Below are 23290 nucleotides of genomic sequence, written 5' to 3'. Positions count from 1 at the left end.
CTCAAGTCAGATCTTTCTAATGTTTTAAATAAGAACATCTACTCCATTCTATCAAATGCCTTGTGTTTTGTGTATAAGCGAGGCTGTGCTGTAGACATGGGTACGAGGCGAATCCGAGCTACTGTATTTCAAAGCCTAATATGGAAAATATAATTTATAATTTATTTATTTTTCTCATACAACTCTTCCAGAAACCTTTCATTCAAATGGAAAAGATCTTCCAAGTGTTTACAGTGAGTGCTGAGGAATTTCAGAATGATGAGAATCCCATTCTGGAACAAGAACAGACAGGTAAGATAAGTGTTGACATGAAAGGCGTTCAGCAAGACAAACACCATTGTTATCAAAAAAAAAGCTAAGAAATTCAATTTATTTTCTGTAACCATGAACATTGGCTAACAGTAGCTAACAGTCTGAGAAGGATGTGAGTAACAACGAACGTAACTGTTTTGGGTCTAAACTGCCACTACAAATAATAATGTGATGATTGAATCTTTTATTACATGTAGTAAGAACAGCAAAATCATTTTCAAGTTGAACATTGTCGCTAAAATTCCACAGTAACCCCTACAAAAATGAGCTATTTGCGACTTCACCGTAATATTTTTGCATGTTCATTCAACCCATTCAACTGAAATTGTTGAACTCACCTATGCTATTGAGCCTTTACAAATTGACAACAATACTGTTTTGAGCTGTGATTAATCTCTCTTGGACAAGTAACATAAATAGTACTAGCACTTGTTGACCGACTGTGGGATGTGATGAATAACAAGGAACTTTGTTCCAGTATGCAGATTTTTCATCACTGATCATATGTACAAATCACAATTTCACAGGAGCTCTCATCTTCTGAATCTGAAACTTGCCTGGAAATGGTGGATAGTTTCCATTTAGGGGGGTTGACACATCACTAGTCTTCATAGTATACCCTTACAGAAAAAACACATGATTTCACATGTGGAAAATCCCATGAAAATGTTATTTCACATGTGAAATTATATGAAACCATCAAATTACAGCGTGCCATGTAAAGGCACGGGGACGAAGACCAAACAAACACGTGTAGAAAATACAGGGTTTGAAACCCAAACAAAAGAGCGAGCAGTACCTTGAATATATACACAAGCGCACAATGATACCACACGGGATGAGATCCATAATCATCTGAGCAATACACGTGGCACGAAAGCCATAACACAGCACAGGTACTCACACGCACCAACGGACATTGGAACAATAATCGACATCCCAATGGTGAAACAAAGGGCACATTTATACAAATACCATCAGTGGGAATGGGGACCAGGTGTGTGTAATGACACAGTTCCGGAGGGATCTGTGACAATCTTTCACATGTGGATATGGGGATTTTCACGTGATCACATAAACTTTCACATGTTGATTCAAAATTTCACATGATGCTCTGCAAATAAAAATGAGCCTGTAGGATGTCCCCAGAAAGTAACAGTATGTACTCTACCTACAACTTTGTTACCTGAGGCTAGGGTTTCAGAGACGGACAAACAGATCTTGAATATCTTATTGTATAACAACTTTTTTCACTAATGTTGCAGAGATACCACAACTCAAACAAGTTCTGGAGGATATGAATGAGAGACACTCAAAGACTGCAGTTAAAGACTATATATCTGGAGTCTATGGGATCCTCTCTTTGATCAAAGCGGCCAACTCCAACGACTCGACGATGGTATGACATGCAAAAATCTATCTAGTGAAAGTAAGTCAAGAATGAATTGTCCTTCTTTGATTTTGTGTCTTAGGTTGAGATGAAATCAAACATGTACCAACTGCTAAAGGATTCACTGGAGGAGCAGCTTTCTACCATCACATCCCTCATGACAAAACATTACAACGACCTTAAAAAACTCCTGTCAGAGGGAGTTGCCAATTCAAAAAAATCATGCTTGCAGATTGCCAAGGAGAAAGTAATCACACCAGAGGCAGTGAGTTTAAGCTAACTGAAAATCATGTTTATATACTCTATGTACAGTAGCTAGTTATCTTATCTCTTGTGATACCTATCAAAGCAATTCGGCATGTCTACACTTTGTCAGAGAGTCCCGGCAGAAGGCTAGACATGCTGAAAGCATCAGAGTTTTATGCATGTTGTTCCATTGAACAATTCAATAATTCATATTTTAATTGCAAGAAGAGTGCATTCGTCCTTCTTGTTTTTGATAGAATATGCTAATATTTTTCCATTGTCAAATTCTTTTTAGAGAAAGGATGGCAGAGGATACCATCGTACATTGTCATCTTTATGCAGGAATAAGGGGTTCTGTAGGTCAACAAATGGAGACATCACAGACCTCAACAAAACGTTGGCTGAATCTATGTACGCTGCCATAAATGAGAAATTTGCTTTAATTTTCCCGTAAGTACTATTCTCACAGAGCCAATTATTCTTTCACATTAGTCAATTCATTATCCCTATTTGAATAAAGGACAACTAATGGTGTGGTTATAATTTATTGTTTCAAAGAAATGCTGGAACAACAGGAGAATCAATCTATAAGAAGATCTGCAACTTCAGCATCATCTCAGACAACATGGCCAAGGAGTGGGAGAACACCCCCATGTCTCTGTATCTGATGTTTCTCACCACCGAGGTATAGTGGTATGATTTGTCATTGGCACTCTGCAAGCATGATATATTTGACTAGATTGTGTAATTTTCCTGAAGGAAATGTTGTGCTTGCTTTAGCTTTCCAAAAGTATTTTTATGGTAGTAGAAAAGCCAATGTGTTTTAGTAGAAGTAGTGACTGTATTTGTAGTAGTCGGGTAGCTTTTAGTGGAATGCAACAGAGGTTGCCAACCTTTGTTGCTTGGAGCGTGTTTATGGCTTTGTAAGCTTCTTACTGTAACTACAATGGTTGTAATGGGTCCTAGGTGTAGCTGGTGTAGAGAGTCAGGCGCAGGACTGCAGATATGAGTAATCAACGTACTTTTACTCAAACTGTCAAATATACAAAGTAACAAATACATGCACACCATGACAGACTGAAAATACAACAAACAATCACTCACAAAAAAACATGGGGGAACAGAGGGTTAAATAATGAACCAGTAATTGTGGGATTGAAATCAGGTGTGTAAAACAAAGACAAAACAAATGGAAAATGTAAAGTGGATCGGCGGTGGCTAGAAGGCCGGTGATGTCGACCACTGAACGCCGCCCAAACAAGGAGAGGGACTGACTTCGGCGGAAGTCCTGACAATGGTGCTCTCACAGTGAAAAGTTTAGCTACTATCATAATGTCAGGCATTATCAAGTCCATTGAATCAGCATGTGTTGTGGGTGTGACTTTTTCACCAAGATGCTACAGCGAGTAAGAGAAATTAGCTGCACCTAGTTAATTGATTACCCTATCCAGTGTGTAGGGAATTTTGGGAATATGCCATGGCCCAGCTGCCCGCTAGCAAACTCACTTTAGTAAATTCAGTGGTAGTTGAAATAGCCTAGTGATTGTAGCGTAGTAGTAGTAGTAGTAGTAGTAGCAGTAGTAGAAGTAGGAGTAGTACTTATTATAATTTATTTAACTGTCATGCTGGTATAAAGGATTTGGAGACAGGCGCAGGAATACATAATCTGAGTTTTTAATACACCCAAAACAAACACGTGTAGAAAACACTGGGATGTACCCAAACAAAAGAGCAAGGGTAAACCTCTTAGAACGACACGGGACGAGACCCGTAATACACACTGTACAAAACACGCAGCACAGAAGCCAAGACAACGCATAGGTACTCACACGACCAACGGACATGGGAACAATAATCGACAGCCCAATGGGGAAACCAAGGGCACATTAATACAAATACAATCAGTGAGGAATTGTAACCAGATGTGCATAATGACACAGTTCAGTGCAGCTTGGAAGGCCGGTGACATCGACCTCCGGAACTGGTGGACAGAATGAGCAGCAGTACTGGGGGATTCATGACATTAACCTTTCTTTAACTAGACAAGTTAGTTGAGAAGAAATTCTTATTTGCAACGACGGCAGAGCCACATCAAAAACACTGAACAAAATTTTGAATGCAAAATCTGGAGTGTTGGTCCCATGTTTCATGAGCTGAAATAAAAGATAACAGAAATGTTCCATATGCCAAAATGTTGTGTATACATTTGTTTAATGAGCATTTCTCCTTTGGCAAGATAATCCATCCACTTGACAGGTGTGGAATATCAAGAAGCTGATTAAACAGCATGATACTTACACAGGTGTGCTTTTTGCTGGGGACAATAAAAGGCCACATTAAAATGTGCAGTTTTGTCACATAACACAATGCCACAGATATGTCAAGTTTTGAGGGAGCGTAGAATTGGCATGCTGACTGCAGGAAGGTCCACCACAGCTGTCGCCAGAGAATTTGATGTTAATTTCTCTACCTTAAGCCAACGTCATTTTTGAGAATTTGGCAGTACGTCCAACCATTCTCACAACTGCAGACCACATGTATGGCGTTGTAATTTCAGAGCAATTTCCTGATGTCAATGTTGTGAACAGAGTGCCCCATGGTGGCGGTGGGGTTATGGTATGGGCAGATATAAGCTACGGACAACAAATACAATTGCATTTTATCAATTGCAATTTGAATGCGCCGAGATACCGTGACGAGATTCTGAGGCCCAATGTCGTGCCATTCATCCGCTACCATCACCTCATGTTTCAGCATGATGATGCACGGCCCCATGTCGCAAGGATCTCTACACAATTCCTGGAAGCTGAAAATGTCCTATTTCTTCACCAGACATGTCACCCATTGAGCATGTCTGGGATGAGCTGAATCAAAGTGTACAACAGCATGTTCCAGTTCCTGCCAATATCCAGCAACTTCGCACAGCCATTGAAGAGGAGTGGGACAACATTCCACAGGTCACAATCAACAGCCTGATCAACACAATGCGAAGGAGATGTGTCGCGTTGCATGACGCAAATGGACATCACACCAAATACTGTGACCAACCGATACATATCTGTATTCCCTGTCATGTGTGAAATCTATAGATTAGGATTTCAATTGACACATTTCCTTATATGAACTGTAACTCAGTAAAATCTCTGAAATTGTTGCATGTTGGGTTTGTTTTCATTCAGTATAGTTGATAGAATTTCAATTAAAAGTCAAAATTACTAACAAATATATTTTCACAATGAGTGAGACATAAGGTAATTGTAACGGCGTTCTTCGTTTGTTGAGAGAGAGTCGGACCGAAATGCAGCGTGGTGGTTACTCATGTCTTTAATAAAGAAAACGGCGATACATGAAATAACTAAATAAATACAAAAAACAACAAACGGAACGTGAAACCTAATTACAGCCTATCTGGTGAAACTACACAGAGACAGGAACAATCACCCACGAAATACAAAGCGAAGCTCAAGCTACCTAAATACGGTTCCCAATCAGAGGCAACGAGAATCACCTGACAGCTGATTGAGAACCGCCTCAGGCAGCCAAGCCTATACAACACCCCTAATCAGCCGCGATCCCAAATACTACAAACCCCAATACGAAATACAACACGTAAACCCCTGTCACACCCTGGCCTGACCAAATATATAACGAAAACACAAAACACTAAGACCAAGGCGTGACAGAACCCCCCCCCCAAGGTGCGGACTCCCGGACGCACCTCAAAACCAAAGGGAGGGTCCGGGTGGGCGTCTGTCATTGGTGGGGGCTCCGGCTCGGGACGTGGACCCCACTTCATTAATGTCCTCGTTCCTCCCCTTCGCGTCCTGGGATAATCCACCCTCGCCGCCGACCATGGCCTAATAGTCCGCACCCAGAACCCCACAGAACTGAGGAGCAGCTCGTGACTGAGGGGCATCTCGGGACTGAGGGGCAGCTCGGGACTGAGGGGCAGCTCGGGACTGAGGGGCAGCTCGGGACTGAGGCAGCTCGGGACTGAGGGGCAGCTCGGGACTGAGGGGCAGCCTGGAACTGAGGGGCAGCCCGGAACTGAGGGGCAGCCCGGAACAGAGGGGAAGCCCAGTACTGAGAGGAAGCCCAGTACTGAGAGGAAGCCCAGTACTGAGAGGAAGCCCAGTACTGAGATGAAGCTCAGGTAGGTAGTAGGCTCCGGTAGATCCTGGCTGGCTGGCGGATCTGGAAGATTCAAGTTGACTAGCAGATCTGGAAGATTCTGGTTGACTAGCAGATCTGGAAGATTCTGGTTGACAGGCTGATCTGGAAGAATCTGGTTGACTGGCAGATCTAGAAGATCATGGCTGACTGGCGGATCTAGTTGCTCTATGCAAACTGACAGCTCTGACTGCTCCATGCAGGCTGACAGCTCCTTGCAGACTGGCAGCTCTTTGCAGACTGACAGCTCTGACTGCTCCATGCAGGCTGACAGCTCCTTGCAGACTGACAGCTCCTTGCAGACTGACAGCTCCTTGCAGACTGACAGCTCCCTGCAGACTGGCAGCTCCTTGCAGACTGGCAGCTCTGACTGCTCCATGCAGGCTGACAGCTCCTTGCAGACTGGCAGCTCCTTGCAGACTGGCAGCTCCTTGCAGACTGGCAGCTCCTTGCAGACTGGCAGCTCTGGCTGCTTCATGCAGACTGACAGCTCTGACTGCTCCATGCAGGCTGACAGCACCCTGCAGACTGGCAGCTCAGGCTGCTTCAAACAGGCAGGAGGCTCCGGCAGCGCTGTAGAGAAGAAAGGCTCTGATAGCGCTAAACAGGCGGGAGACTCCGACAGCGCAGGAGAGGAGGAAAACGCTGGCTGTGCTGAACAGACAGGAGACTCCGGTAGCGCAGGAGAGGAGAAAGGCTCCGACAGCGCTGGAGAGGCGGGAGACTCCGACAGCGCAGGAGGGAAGGAAGGCTCTGGCTGTGCTGAACAGGCGGGAGACTCCGACAGAGCAGGAGAGGCGAGGCGCACTGTAGGCCTGATGCGTGGTGCGGGCACTGGTGATACTGGAGCGAGGACACGCACAGGAAGCCTGGTGCGGGGAGCTGCTACCGGAGGGCTGGAGTGTGGAGGTGGCACAGGATGTGCAAGGCTAGGGATGTGCACAGGAGGCCTGGTGCGTGAGGCTGGCACCAACTTCACCAGCCGACTAACACGCACCTCAGGACGAGTATGGAGCGCTAACTCAGGTGCCATCAAATCCCCGACACGATCCGTCGGACGAATATGATATCTATAGCACCAAGCTAGCAACTCCCTCATTACTCTCCACTCCACTTTCCCCATTAACTCCTTCACAGTCTCATCTTCGCTCACCTCTAACACCGGCTCTGGTTCTGGTCTCCTCCTTGGCTCCTCACGATAAACAAGGAGAGTTGGCTCAGGTCCATCTCCTGACTCAGCCACTCTCCCTCTGAGCCTCCCCCCCCAATACATTTTTTGGGGTGACTCTCGGGTTTCGCTCTGCGCCGCCGTGTCTGTTTCTCCAACTCCATTCGCCTATAGCCTTCTTCGCACTGCTCCAGCGAATCCCATGCGGGCTCCTGCACTCTCTCTGGGTCGGCCGCCCACCTGTCGATTTCTTCCCACGTCGTATACTCCATGCCATTGCTGTCCATAACGTCCTCCCATGTCCATTCCTCCTTTCGCTTTTCCTGCGGTCGCTGCCTGTAACCACGCCGCTCGGTCCGTGTGTGGTGGGTGATTCTGTAACGGCGTTCTTCGTTTGTTGAGAGAGAGTCGGACCGAAATGCAGCGTGGTGGTTACTCATGTCTTTAATAAAGAAAACGGCGATACATGAAATAACTAAATAAATACAAAAAACAACAAACGGAACGTGAAACCTAATTACAGCCTATCTGGTGAAACTACACAGAGACAGGAACAATCACCCACGAAATACAAAGCGAAGCTCAAGCTACCTAAATAGGGTTCCCAATCAGAGGCAACGAGAATCACCTGACAGCTGATTGAGAACCGCCTCAGGCAGCCAAGCCTATACAACACCCCTAATCAGCCGCGATCCCAAATACTAAAAACCCCAATACGAAAATACAATAACATAAACCCATGTCACACCCTGACCTGACCAAAATATATAACGAAAACACAAAACACTAAGACCAAGGCGTGACAGTAATAAAGTAACATTTTACATCAAGTTCTTAAACATGTCATATTTTTGTGATTATAAGTATAGCGACATTGTTGTTACATAGGACTTGTGACTTGTGTGTGTACAGTAGTAACAAAAACATTCAGCTCATTACTATGCAATTAAAATGAAATTACCACAGTACTATGTAACAGCATGCTAATAAAATGTTTGTCCAAAAGTAATTTGTTTTATTACACAGGAACAATAATAGTTTAATGTTAAGTGAGAATGCTATTAGTAACAACATATTGCTGTTAAGTGTCAACTCATGAGGAAATTGCAGGCATTTAAAAAAAACAGTCTGTTTTAGATTTAAATTTGAGGTGGGGTTTTGCCAAGCTTACTTTAAACAGTTGAGCAGTAGTGGGCCAAAGTCAGAAATATGGAAACTTCTAGAGTGGTCTTGCTAAAGCAAGGCACATAAATTATAAGAGAGAAATGTGCCTGAATAAAATATCTTCTCCATCCCAAAGGAAAATTTTTTGAAGGATAAACTAAAACGAGATGTCCTCCTGAGGAAGAAAGTGATTTATGAATCTCTGACTGACGAAGTCCAGATCATAATGTGCCCATGTTATGAGGGTGAGTCACCAGTTTGATTATAATGAACGAAGAATCTTTAGACAGCAAGATTTTAATAAAGGTAATAACGAACCTTCTAATTACGTATTTGATTATTTAAACCTAGCTGTGATTACCTAATTTCAATCTATGTTTTTTATTTTAGATGTCATTATGACTATTGTATTGAAGAGGATAATACATGCACTGAGTGTAGAAGACAGTTCCATGCTCTTTTCATGACATAGAATGACGAGGTGAATGCTATGATCCTTTATTGGTGTCACTTGTTAAATCCACTTCAATCAGTGTAGATGAAGGGGAGGAGACAGGTTAAAGAAGGATTTTTAAGCCTTGAGAAAATTGAGTCATGACTGTTCCATTCAGGGTGAATGGGCAAGACAAAATATTTAAGTGCCTTTGAACAGGGTATGGTAGTAGGTGCAAGGCACACCGGTTTGAGTGTGTATTAAGAATGGTCCACCACTCAAAGGACATCCAGCCAACTTGACACAACTGTAGGAAACATTGGAGTCAACCTTTGTCCAGAATCCCTGTGGAACTTTTTCAACACCTTGTAGAGTCCATGTCCTGATTAATTGAGGCTCTTGTTCCTAATGTTTTGTACACTCAGTGTATGTACCATGTATAATAGATTATCTCATGTTCACAAACAACAATTATTGTGTGTTTTAAGAGGCTTCAAAGATATCTGGAAAGGGAACCTTGAAGAAGACTCAGGAACTCCTGGTCAAGCACATCGACTCATCGAAAAACCCCATGTTTGACAATGCTCAGAAAAAGATGTTGGAAGGTTTTGAGAACCTGAGGGTTAGTTGCTTTTATTGCACCATTAAAATTATAAATAAACTATTATAAATCAATAGCAAAAAGACATGAAATAGTGATCAGACTACATTTGATGTGTTATAGGAATACATTGAGCAGACGCTGAGAACCGAACTACTGGAGTCATTGAAGCGGTCCCTGAAGACACCTAACAGTTTATCTCTCCCAGGTAAATGACAGATTGCTCTATTCTTATGTTAGCCCTGTTGTGTTCTATATCCCCTACCTGACTTCTGACTGAAGGTTATGCTTGTGATTTACTTCAGATGTCAGTGAGCAGTTGGAAAACATGGAGACCTACAAGATGTTGGCTCTAAGAGAGCGCACAAGCCAAATCTGACTGTTGAGAAGAGTCATAAAGCAGAAGTAGTGACATGATGGTAAACCATTCAAAACCCTTGGCTATAAAAATGTATCACATTTTCAGTAGCTTATTTATCAGTAGTTGTTCGTATCAGAAGTTTTGCCGTAGTTATTAATGTTATGTTTGCTGACGTGATGAACGTGGTATAAGCAGGATAAACATTTAGGGTCTATCAGTGCTCTGATAAAAATGCAGCTTTGCTGAAGAAGCACCATGATGCTCAGAGAACTCATAGCTCCTAGGTTTTGATTCCTTACACATTTTATGCTCAATGTGTTGATCCTTTACATATTCTATACTCAATGTGTTTATCCCTGCCATATTCTATACTCAATGTGTTGATCCCTTACATATTCTATACTCAATGTGTTGATCCCTGACATATTCTATACTCAATGTGTTGATCCCTTACATATTCTATACTCAATGTGTTGATCCCTGACATATTCTATACTCAATGTGTTGATCCCTGACATATTCTATACTCAATGTGTTGATCCCTGACATATTCTATACTCAATGTGTTGATCCCTGACATATTCTATACTCATTGTGTTGATCCCTTACATATTCTATACTCAATGTGTTGATCCCTTACATATTCTATACTCAATGTGTTGATCCCTTACATATTCTATACTCAATGTGTTGATCCCTGACATATTCTATACTCAATGTGTTGATCCCTGACATATTCTATACTCATTGTGTTGATCCCTTACATATTCTATACTCAATGTGTTGATCCCTTACATATTCTATACTCAATGTGTTGATCCCTGACATATTCTATACTCAATGTGTTGATCCCTGACATATTCTATACTCAATGTGTTGATCCCTGACATATTCTATACTCAATGTGTTGATCCCTGACATATTCTATACTCATTGTGTTGATCCCTTACATATTCTATACTCAATGTGTTGATCCCTTACATATTCTATACTCAATGTGTTGATCCCTTACATATTCTATACTCAATGTGTTGATCCCTGACATATTCTATACTCAATGTGTTTATCCCTGACATATTCTATACTCAATGTGTTTATCCCTGACATATTCTATACTCAATGTGTTGATCCCTGACATATTCTATACTCAATGTGTTGATCCCTGACATATTCTATACTCAATGTGTTGATCCCTGACATATTCTATACTCAATGTGTTGATCCCTGACATATTTTATACTCAATGTGTTGATCCCTGACATATTCTATACTCAATGTGTTGATCCCTGACATATTCTATACTCAATGTGTTGATCCCTGACATATTCTATACTCAATGTGTTGATCCCTGACATATTCTATACTCAATGTAAACAAATAAATTGGTATTATTTTGTTGGGTAACTGATCGGCACTCAGAACTCATTAAGAGGTGGCTTCTATCTTCAATATAATCATTCATTCAGAAGGTTAAACACAAAATGGTGCAGTTTGAGGCCATGTGGTGGAGAGTGATGTGGGCGCTGGAGATGGGGGTGTGAGCAGATGGGTCTGGGCACATGTTATGTAGTTGTCGTTTGTATGTGTATGTTTGGTATTGTTTATAAAGATAAAATAAAATGACAAGCTTGCAACGCGCATCTGTTTATTCATTATGAATAGGATTTATTTGATTTATTTTGTTTAGAATCTTCCTTGTAACCACAATGTCACGAATAATTGAACACACACAACACTTGGTCAAAACATTTCTTTATTGAAGACGATTATAAATAATGTTGGTACTAATTTATTTTGATCCAAAGCCACAAATGAGTGAGTCACTCAGCTTTATGCCAACAAATATAGCTTTATGCTGTGAAATAACCTACTAAATAGGCCAAGCCTAAACGAATATATTAAGTTGCCTAAATAAACTAGTGCATTACATAAATACGTGAAGTAGCTTAATAAGTGAAGTAGAAGGACCCCTTGTTTCAGAAAATCACTTTATAGAGAGGCAATCACACTTTCACACTGTAGTAAATAAAGCCAGTTCGTTATTTAGAATGATTTCTTTCTGTTTTTAGAGACAAATGTTGCAGTCAATTAAACTCATTTTTCAACCACTCCTCAAATGTATTGTTAACAAACTATAGTTTTGGCAAATCTGTTATAACACCTACTTTGTGCATGACACAAGTCATTTTTCCAACAATTGTTTACAGACAAATTATTTTACTTATAATTTACTGCATCACAAATCCAGTAGGTCATAAGTTGACATACACTAAGTTGACTGCTTTTAAACAGCTTGTACAAATCCAGAAAATTCTGTCATGGCTTTAGAAGCTTCTGATAGGCTTGACATCATTTGAATCAATTGGAGGTGTATTTGTGGATGTATTTCAAAGCCTACATTCAAACTCAGTGCCTCTTTGCTTGACATCATTGGGAAATCAAAAGAAATCAGCCAAGACCTCAGAAAAAAAATTGGAGACCTCCACAAGACTGGTTCATCCTTGGGAGCAATTTCCAAACGCCTGAAGGTACCACGTTCATCTGTACAAACAATGTACCCAAGTTTAAACACCATGGGACCCCGCAGCCATCATACCACTTAGGAAGGAGACGCGTTCTGTCTCCTAGAGATTAACGTAATTTGGTGAGAAAAGTGCAAATCAATCCCAGAACAACACCAAAGGACCTTGTGAAGATGCTGGAGTTAACAGGTACAAAAGTATCTATATCCACAGTAAAACGAGTCCTATATCGAAGGCCGCTTAGCAAGGAAGAACCCACTGCTCCTAAACCGCCATAAAAAAGCCAGACTACGGTTTGCAACTGCACATGGTGAAAAATATTGTACTTTTTGGAGAAATGTCCTCTGGTCTGATGAAACAACAATTGAACTGTTTGGCCATAATGACCATTGTTATGTTTGGAGGAAAAAGGGGGAGGCTTGCAAGCCGATGAACATTCCAACCGTAAAGCACGGGTGTGGCAGCATCAAGTTGTAGGGGTGCATTGCTGCAGGAGGGACTGGTGCACTTCACAAAATAGATGGCATCATGAGGCGAGAAAATTATGTGTATATATTGAAGCAACATCTCAAGACCTCAGTCAGGAAGTTAAAGTTTGGTCACAAATGGGTCTTCCAAATGGACAATGACCCCAAGCATACTTCCAAAGTTGTGGCAAAATGGCTTAAGGACAATAAAGTCAAGGTATTGGAGTGGCCATCACAAAGCCTTGACCTCAATCCTATAGAAAATGTGTGGGCAGAACTGAAAAATCTTGTGCGAGCAAGGAGGCCTACAAACCTGACTCAGTTACACCAGCTCTGCCAGGAGGAATGGGCCAAAATTCACCCAACTTATTGTGGGAAGCTTGTGGAAGGCTACCCGGAACGTTTGACCCAAGTTAAACAATTTAAATGCAATGCTACCAAATACTAATTGAGTGTATGTAAACTTCTGACCCACTGGGAATGTGATGAAAGAAATAATAGAAGAAAATAAATCATTCTCTCTACTATTGATTCAGGCATTTCACATTCTTAAAATATAGTGATTTCTTTCTGTTTTTAGAGACAAATGTTGCAGTCAATTAAACTCATTTTTCAACCACTCCTCAAATTTATTGTTAACAAACTATAGTTTTGGCAAGTTTTGACCTAAAACAGGGAATATTTACTAGGATTAAATGTCAGGAATTGTGAAAAACTGAGTTTAAATGTATTTGGCTAAGGTGTATGTAAACTTCAGACTTCAACTGTAGCTAGCTAGCAGCAATTATGCAGTAATTATCTTAGCAAAAGACTGCACAGCAGTGTTCAAACCTGAGGAATATATCAACTGTTCATAATAGTATAAAGATCTATGGAATTATACAGTATAACATACTGTATTTAACAATCCATTGGGTGGTATGTGCCCTGGACAGAGAGAATTGGACAGCACCATCAGAGGGAGATTAGAGGGGGGCTGAACATAGGCTGATAGAAACATCAGGGGTAATGGAGTGAGGAACCTGTTATCCAAGGGAGTTCTGCTTCTTCAGGATGTCTACTTTATTTATTTAACCTTTATTACCTATGCAAGTCAGTTAAGAACAAATTCTAATTTTCAATGACAGCCTAGGAACAGTGGGTTACCTGCCTTGTTCAGGAGCAGATCGACAGATTTGTACCATGGCAGCTCAGGGATTGGAACTTGCAACCTTTCAGTTATTAGCCCAACGCTCTATCCACTAGGCTACCCTGCTACCCCTAAGCACCTCACTCTGTCCTCAGGGGTCTTTCTGTACCAAAGTGTGAAAAATAAATGTGAAAAATTGTAGACAGTAAGAGATGTGAAGTATAAGAGACCGTAAGAGATGTGAAGTATAAGAGACAGTAAGAGATGTGAAGTATAAAACACAGTAGTTGATGTGAATTATAGAAGATAGTAAGAGATGTGAATTATAGAAGATAGTAAGAGATGTGAAGTATAGGAGATGGTACGAGATGTGAAGTATAGGAGATAGTAAGAGATGTGAAGTGTCATGACGTTGCCCTCTTTGGGTGTGGCGAGCCCCATCCCCCCCTCCCTGCCTCCCCCTTTCCTCCTTCAACTAGGCTGCTGTGGTCAGAGAGACGTCGTAAATTCCTGAGGTTCTCCTCATGGACACACAGTATAGAGAGAGTAAATGTTCATAGAGAACAGGAGAATTTCTTCCACCTCACAGAACTCGAGGTCCGAACAAATTTCATGTTCCCGGAGAAAGTATAGAAGATCGGTGAAGAATCCAGCTACGAACTGGTCCATTTCTTACAACTTGGGGAAGCTAATGGGAGACGGTGTGGCCACATTACCATAACGCTGTTTATATAATAGTCTCAGATATGAGGTTTACATCTAATTGTTGTATAAGATTAATGAGTGAGTATGATACTGTTAACACAATTTTACAATGTGATTTTGGACTCAAAAAGGGAATTGGAGTTAACTAAATCAAAGGACCGCCCCTGAGCCCAGGGTCAGGCGTCCTGGGACAGCCCCTTTTCTGCAATTCCGAATAAAACCCGACTTTGAGAAATTATCACCAGACCATGTTTTTCTCCATTAGGAGAGGACAAGGGTTTTAGACCATTGCTGAATCTTTTCAACCATACCACGTGGTTACACTCTTAGACTATCGATACCGACAGAAGAAGAACAAGTGTTTGATATTAATTACTAGTCTGCAGCTAGGAATTCGGTATCATTGAACGACAACCCCCGAAACATCCATTCTATAATAAATTAATGAATGTCACTTTGAACTATCCCCTCTAACCAAGACACAGAGAGAGAGAGAGAGAGAGAGAGAGAGAGAGAGAGAGAGAGAGAGAGAGAGAGGACGAAACTCTCCAAAATAAACAAACTTTTCACCAGCGATCAAGACGACACACTGAGCGTAAATATAAAAATTGATTGCAATTGTTCCCGAATGAGTGAGCGTTCATGTGCAAAGGATTAGCATTTCAATTGTTATAATTATCACTCTGTAGTGACTTCTTCGTCAACCCCCATTTCCCCTTTTGTCTAACAAGCCACGATGACGGTTTAGCCCACTAGGGCACATTCCCCTGTCATTTCTTGTAACCTCATTTACCTTGTTTGTCTATGCATTTCTGTGAATTACTTAGTTAGTAATAAATAAATGATTTAAGACAATTGATGTATGGATGACTCATAGTGAAGACTGGGTTCGTGCAGATAACCAACAATTTACGATGTTTGGAATGAGACTAACGTGAGGTAAAGTAAATCATTCATTAATTCGAAGACTAATTGATCAAATAAAATATCTGAAAAGTTTGTAATCTGAATATTTTTTCTTAGTGCCCCGACTTCCTAGTTAATTACAGTTACACGATTAATCAGTTGATCGCGTAATACTAATTACAGAGAATCTTTGATAAAAACTTTAAGTCTTCAATTTAATGATAGTAAAGACACGACACCACACGACCTGCTAAGTAAGATATGTGAAGTATAGGAGACTGTAAGAGATGTGAAGTATAAAACACAGTAGTTGATGTGAATTATAGAAGATAGTAAGAGATGTGAAGTATAGGAAACAGTCAGAGATGTGAAGTATAGGAAACAGTCAGAGATGTGAAGTATAGGAAACAGTCAAGCTGTGAAGTATAGGAGCCAGTCAGAGATGTGACATAAAGGAGACAGTCAGAGATGTGAAGTACAGGAGCCAGTCAGAGATGTGAAGTACAGGAGCCAGTCAGAGATGTGACATAAAGGAGACAGTCAGAGATGTGAAGTACAGGAGCAAGTCAGGGATGTGAAATAAAGGAGACAGTCAGAGATGTGAAGTACGGGAGCCAGTCAGAGATTTGACGTAAAGGAGGCAGTAAGAGATGTGAAGTACAGGAGCAAGTCAGGGATGTGACGTAAAGGAGGCAGTAAGAGATGTGAAGTATAGGAGACAGTAAGATATTTGAAGTATAAAAGACAGTACAATATGTGAAGTATAGGAGAGAGCTGGTGATGTGAATTATAGGTGACAGTAAGATATGTGAAGAAAGGAGACAGTAGGTGATATGAATTACAGGAGACAGTAAGAGATGTGAAGTATAGAAGACAGTAAGAGATGTGAAGTATAGGAGACAGTACAATATGTGAAGTATAGGAGAGAGCTGGTGATGTGAAGTATAGGAGACAGTAAGAGATGTGAAGTATAGGAGACAGTAAGAGATGTGAAGTATAGGAGACAGTAAGAGATGTGAAGTACAGGAACCAGTAGGTTATGTGAACTATAGGAGACAGTAAGCGATGTGAACTATAGAAGACATATTGTCAGCCAATTGTGTCAACAGTTCGGTCTGTATTTTATTGAATAATTTGCACATGAAAAAGACAATACAATATGAAGATGAGAATTAAAGGACAAAAGAAATGTACAAGTGCAGGAGAGGTAGAAAACTAAAACAGTAATATTTCCCAATGCTTCAACCCAATGACATCTACCTAGGTGGTTTGTGTGTGTTAGTGAGAGGTTGCCTGGGTAGCTGTGTTTTGCACTGGGTGAAAGTTGATTGCATTTGTTTTGGAACTGGGCTGCCTCCCGGGAGTGAGTCAGGTTCACAGTTCAAAGCCCATGGTGAAGTCGGCTCAAAACAAAAGTGACGTAATTAAGCATGTGGAGTGACGCGTATGATTCTGTGTATTCACATGCAAAGGAAATTGCTTTTGATTAAAAAAATGCTTTATCTGCATTCCCAATGAAAACTAGTTTAAAATGTAAACATATGTTATGGAAGAGATGTATATTTCTGTACAATGCACAATGCTGCCTTGTTGACGACATGAACGAGCGGCACAGATTACTGTTCGATTTGAGGAGGCTTTTGTCCAGTCACGTGCCCCACGGCTCGCCCATGATAAGTGCGAAACTCAGAGGCTAAATGCTGTGTGTGATTATGATTACGTACAGTCAGATGCATATACCTAGTGAAAGTCTACACACTTTTGAACAGTCTTCACATTTTGATGCCTTAAAATTCAATCGAAAATATCAGAAAATGTAGAACATTTCTCAAATGAATTACAAATAAAAATATGAATATGCATAATGTCTTCACACCCCAGAGTAAATGCTGTGGGATTATTTAAAATAAAATGGTCAATTGCCCCCATTACTAAATAGCAGAATAAAAATACATTTTCCAGAATGCATTAGATCAAACACTTCTGAATGACAGAACTTTAAAACCAAATCCCTCTTTGCATTGTACAGTCCCTCCAGGATTCTGCGATCGCATAATTCAATGCAAAATCAACCAATCAGCGCATATTATGCGAGAGAACACAATTTTTACCAATCCCAGCACTTTTAGCGCATAAAAGGGTCCAATCAAAAGCGGGTTCGTAATTTTGACCAATTACTGCACTGTTACCGTGGAAAAAGGCCTAATCTAACTACACGTTTAAAAATATATATTTTTAAAAAATATATATATATATATTTTAATCCAACTACACATCAACAAAGTTTTTTCACCCTGTCCTGTCAGCGTATTCAGATGTCAAGATGATTGTGCTAGAACACAATAGAAAGTCGACAATCAACAGTCACTTCAAATCAGGAAACCATATGAGAATGTCAGAACAGTTCCCATAGCAGCGGCAGATCACCATGACTGAAGTGGTAGAAGGGAAGACCGTGGGAAGGTTAGTGGCGTTTTACTCAAACTTTTACTCCGCTAACCTTAGTAGGGTAGGTGGCACTCTGCTCTCCCAGTCTGTCTATGGAGAGCGCTGCTCAGAGCACTGAGTGCAATTTGTCAGCTTTATCATTTTAAACTCTCTGTAAAACTTCATACGGATCACGAAAGCACCATCTGTCTGGATTATTTTTTAGAAATGGTAATACTGTTTTAAAAGCACATATCAACCACAATACTCTATTTTTACGTTTTCTGTTCTTTATATCCCTTTACAACCCTTTCAGAAAAAAATCACAATCTCAAGTATTTTGAAGACAATTTATGCGAAAGGAATATTGATCCTCAAATTGAAATCGATTGATCAGCTTTGAATCTATTAGTTTTTTTTGGAGAGAGAGAGAGTGGGAATGGGAGGTGCATCTCGTGTTGATAGCAAGCCCCATGCCTGATGGAGAGATGTGTGAGAGTGAATGTGTGAGTGGATTATGACACACGGATATATTTTATCTAATGAATTGGGGCAATTGTTATTTTTCAGATTTGTGAAGATTGGGTACGCACTTGCACAGCAGTCAACATGCCCTGTTTCAGAAGTGATCACCCCTCAACGAGGCAGTTTCTGAAGGAGAAAGTCAACAATGGAAGTGCCATCCCTGGATATCACCAGTTACAGGAAAACTTGGGAGATATCTACTTGAAGGTGAAGGAAGAACTCAAGCAACATCTTGCAGGGAAGCCAGTGACAATCATCTTTGATGAAACTCCAGATGTTGAAGTAAGATGTCCACTAAACATCCTTATCGCACCACTTGAAAAGGATACCTCTGGGAGAATTCTTGCCTACCTTGCAGAGACAGTGTTTCTGGAGCAGTGCAACCATTCAACAGTTTCCATGGCGGTTTGTCAAGTGTCTACAAGACTACAATATCTCCAATGATGACGAATTCATTGTCTTTGACACAGACAATGCTGCGTACATGAAAGCCTACAAAGCTGCACTTCAGTCATTGTTCCCCAACTCTCTGCACATGACATGCATGGCTCACATCATGAATCTGATAGGGAGTGCTTTCCGCTAACCTTTTGATCAGCTGAACGCATTCATGCTAAGTTTTTCGCAGATGTTTTACTAGGCAGGGGCACGCAAGATAAGATACCTTACCTTCCTCACCACCAAACTGGCAGGACGGAAGAGAGCAACTATGGATCCCAATTCATGTGCAAGATGCTGGAACTCATGGTTCTCAGCAGTGCAGTACCACTCGTACACACTTTTTCAGTTCTGCCCCCAAATTTTCTATTGGATTGAGGTCAGGGCTTTGTGATGGCCACTCCAATACCTTAACTTTGTTGTCCTTAAGCCATTTTGCAACAACTTTTGGAAGTATGCTTGAGGTCACCATTTTTTTCTGAGGTCTTGGCTGATTTCTTTTGATTTTCCCATAATGTCAAGCAAAGAGGCACTGAGTTTGAAGGTAGGCCTTGAAATACATCGACAGGTACACCTCCAATTGACTCAAATTATGCCAATTAGCCTATCAGAAGCTTCTAAAGCCATGACATCATTTTCTGGAATTTTCCAAGCTGAAAGGCACAGTCAACTTAGTGAATGTAAACTTATGACTGACTGGAATTGTGATAAAGTGAATTATAAGTGAAATAATCTGTCTGTAAACAATTGTTGGAAAAAATTACTTGTGTCATGCACAAAGGAGATGTCCTAACCGACTTGCCAAAACTATAGTTTGTTAACAATACATTTGTGGAGTGGTTGAAAAACAAGTTTTAATGACTTCAACCTAAGTGTATGTAAACATCCGACTTCAACTGTACGTCTTACAATTGCTTAAGTCATTGTCATTTATATCATTGTAATTATGCAGAAAGACGTGATGTAATTTCACAGTGAATATAAGTAATATTTCCTATGTTCCTCTTTTTTATTCCTTGTCACTCACAGGTGTGTGGCCAAAGTGCACCACAGTCTGTAGAGAATCTCCATGAGAGTCAAAGAGCAGGTTCTGCCGCTGTAGATTCAGCTGAACATCATGACAGACAAGTGCAAAGTCATCCTGCAGCTTCTCGACATCTTCTAGAGCAGACGCCCCGTGACAACAAAGATCTTTCAGTATTTAGAGGACTTGCAGATGAACATTGCAGCCAACAAAGAACTACAGTATGAAGCTTGTTCACACTGCTTTGACACAGTTGATGACTTGCCCTTTGCTGTGAAAACCAAACTCTTGATTCATACAGCAATGCAGAGGAAAAACTTCCAAAGTACATGTCAGATGGTCAGCCTGCCATGGAGTTCCTCCAAGAAGTTAGGGTGTTTGATCCACGTCACATTGCGTGTCCAGCTTCACGGCTATTCCAGGCTTCAGTAAGGTACCGAGAGATGAACCCGATGCATACTTCACCAATGTAGGACCAGCACCACTGAGAGCCACAGTGAGTGGGGTGGTGGATTTGGATATCTTCTGGGATGGACTTCAAGAGAGACTTCCTGTGCTGAACATTCTGACCAAACACTACAAAGATGCCATCTCAAACTCTGCTGATGCTGAGCGAAGCAACAGTATCTACAAGCTTGTGTTGTCCAGCTGTAGGCGATAAACCTCTAACAACAACTTACGAGCCTTGGTCTTCATGTACCACTACCAACGACTCCGCAGTGGAGGAATTGATAAGGAGGAGGATAGGGAGGATGAAATGGATAATTACATTGAGATATAGGCCTAGATGAGCTAGGCCCTTGGTCACCCCCCACCTCTTGTTATGTTCAGAAAAATAACTGTGCTTGTTCAAAAAAAGAAACAGCACAAAAGAGCACTTTGTCTCTAATTGTTTTCATGGAAGATGAACTAGAGATATAATGTGTCTTAATTGCAGATTGGACCCCAGGTGTTTCTTTTGTCCTAGTTTAATCTTTTTGAAAACGGAGGAATGCCTGTTGTTGGAACTCTGAGGTAGCTTCCAGACATTTTTTTTGTTTTGTTCAGGAAAAGAACTGTTTGTTCTGGACAATTAACAAAATTGAGCACTTTAAATGTTAATTGTTTTTGTATGATGTATTCTGCTTAAAATAGTCCTAAAACTGAGCACATATGAATTTTTATTGCTTTATACGAAATTAATGTGAAAGATAATTGCAAAATGTTTAGTAGAATTTCAGAAAAGCTGCCACAAAATGAAGCATTTTTGGCAGAATAAATCACTTTTTTTCCCGCTAAATCCTGGAGGGACTGATTGTATAACAAACTGAGATAGAATCTGCTTGTTGGCTGCTGATCAGACTTAAGCAAGCACTTCTGTGCTGTTGATATTGATGTAACTTGTTATGTAGCTTTGTAATTGATCATACTCTTTTTGTTTTTAATTGCATTGAGTATGATGGGTCAATCTTGCCAACTTGCCATCTCACAGTCTAAGAGGACCACAATGGAAAGAAGCGTTCAGGGTTTATTGTGTTTTTATCCTCGATAATGTTTCATGAATGTAATGTTGTCTGGACACCGGTGCCCCCGCACTTTGACACATTAACTCTGTACCATTACCCACTGTATATAGCCCCACTATTGTTATTTACTGCTGCTCTATAATGTTAGTGCTTGCAGGAAAAGTTATTGCATTATCCCCCAGCCCTTGTTTCTGGGAAGGATACAAGTGTATTCTCCATAACAATTGATCCTACACTTTTGATTTAGCAGAATCGAGAGTGAGAGTAAAAGGTGGCCAAAACGTGGTCTGTGTGTGTGATTGTGTAGGGGATCAGTGGTATGTCAGACGACTGGACAGGTTTCTAATGTTTCAGAGGCTACTGATGCACAACTATCATACTGGCACACAACAAATACTACTGAGATACATCTGGGTCTAAGGAGATGACCATGTAGTGTTTGACATGATGTATTAGTTTATGACCTGTACACGACGCAATGTATGTGCTATACTTTTAGCTGTACTGGTTTCTCTGCTCAGAATCAGCTCACAAATGAAGATTCTCACACTGCTGTACAGTTGGCAATACTTTACTTACATGGTTATACATCCTTTACAATGTATTTTCATCCAGAAGAACCAAGTAAATACTACTTATCATAGTGTGGAATTACTGGGTGTACTCCTCAGTTGGTTAACTAGGAGAACAAGCAGATGGCAGATCAAGTTGAACCAGACAACAGGGTTTTATTGCCCTCTTAATACAGGCTAAAGAAGGTTAGCAGGGCAGATCAAAACAATAAACACTATGGCTCACTATAGCTAGCTAACTTGGTAGAACGTGTTAAGAGTGGAGGCTCTCCCTTTCAGTCCAGTTTATATTCTTCCCATCACTCTCTTCCCGCTCAAATCCCATTCATCAGTGGCCTGAGCTGGGGGGACTCCTTCACCTATGATTTCACCATTAGCCATAAGAAAACAGTTATGGAAAAGTACATTGACAGGATAAATATGATCCAAAGGTGAAAGTACAATAGTACAATTGAGCTGTTGCTGCAATAAAAAGGACAGGTGTGTTCTCCCCTGGATCCTAAAGTACTTTGATTTAAAAGTCTTAAAAGTCATAGAGGTGTGTTGTATGAATGTAATTCCAACATTTAGTTATTAAAATATATATATATATTGCAAAAGAAAAAGACAAAACCATATGATGAGAATTGAAAGACAAATGAAAAGTGCATGTGCAGGAGAGAAAAAAAACGAGTACAACTAAAAGTTGCATGTAATGAGGTTGGGCACTGATGTTGGGCAATTAGGCCTGGCTCTCAGTCGGCGTTCCAATTCCTCCCAAAGGTGTTCGATGGGGTTAAGGTCAGAGCTCTGTGCAGGCCAGTCAAGTTCTTCCACAATGATCTCGACAAACCATTTCTGAACCTCGCTTTGTGCACAGGGGCATTGTCATGCTGAAACAGGAAAGGGCCTTCCCAAAACATTTGCCACAAAGTTGGAAATACAGAATCGTCTAGAATGTCATTGTATGCTGCAACATTAAGATTACCCTTCACTGCAACAAAGGGGCCTAGCCCGAAACATGAAAAACAGCCCCAGACCTTTATTCCTCCTCCACCAAACTTTACAGTTGGCACTATGCATTGGGGCAGGTAGAGTTCTCCTGGCATCCTGTTACGGTTTTCTAGGTGTGAAGGAGAGTCGGACCAAACTGCAGCTTGTAGATTGCGATCCATGTTTAATGAACAACGTACAACACGAATAAACACAAACACTACAAAACAAAGAACGTAACGAAAACCGAAAC

General features: G+C 40.9%; 1 protein-coding gene and 1 long non-coding RNA gene across 9 annotated transcripts in view; both read left to right on the top strand.

The window, feature by feature from the left end:
* Window positions 1–11483, top strand: part of LOC109877351 (nuclear GTPase SLIP-GC-like) — a 44804-nt gene extending 33321 nt beyond the window's left edge. For 6 of the 8 annotated variants that reach the window (XM_031814139.1, XM_031814140.1, XM_031814141.1 and 3 more), the window contains 9 exons: window positions 192–291; window positions 1578–1711; window positions 1785–1967; window positions 2244–2398; window positions 2507–2633; window positions 8587–8695; window positions 9372–9505; window positions 9608–9692; window positions 9790–11483. In XM_031814139.1, the coding sequence (XP_031669999.1) occupies window positions 192–291; window positions 1578–1711; window positions 1785–1967; window positions 2244–2398; window positions 2507–2633; window positions 8587–8695; window positions 9372–9505; window positions 9608–9692; window positions 9790–9863 (1101 nt within the window). In that variant the 3' untranslated portion in view covers window positions 9864–11483. Of the gene's footprint in view, window positions 1–191; window positions 292–1577; window positions 1712–1784; window positions 1968–2243; window positions 2399–2506; window positions 2634–8586; window positions 8696–8840; window positions 8960–9371; window positions 9506–9607; window positions 9693–9789 lie in introns of those variants that run through there. The other 2 variants (XM_031814142.1, XM_031814145.1) reach the window with 2 other exon arrangements.
* A 4284-nt stretch (window positions 11484–15767) lies between these two features.
* LOC109877476 (uncharacterized) lies at window positions 15768–22311 on the top strand. Its single transcript, XR_002253215.2, has 3 exons — window positions 15768–18037; window positions 18572–19508; window positions 19994–22311. It is a non-coding gene; the product is annotated as an uncharacterized LOC109877476 (long non-coding RNA).
* The last annotated feature ends 979 nt before the right edge of the window (window positions 22312–23290 follow it).

This window comes from Oncorhynchus kisutch, unplaced genomic scaffold, assembly GCF_002021735.2.
Source record: "Oncorhynchus kisutch isolate 150728-3 unplaced genomic scaffold, Okis_V2 Okis06b-Okis10b_hom, whole genome shotgun sequence".
In the NCBI taxonomy this organism is placed as follows: Eukaryota; Metazoa; Chordata; class Actinopteri; order Salmoniformes; family Salmonidae; genus Oncorhynchus; species Oncorhynchus kisutch.
The sequence above is the reverse complement of the archived record's forward strand: the minus strand, read 5'-3'. Positions and strand labels throughout refer to the sequence as shown.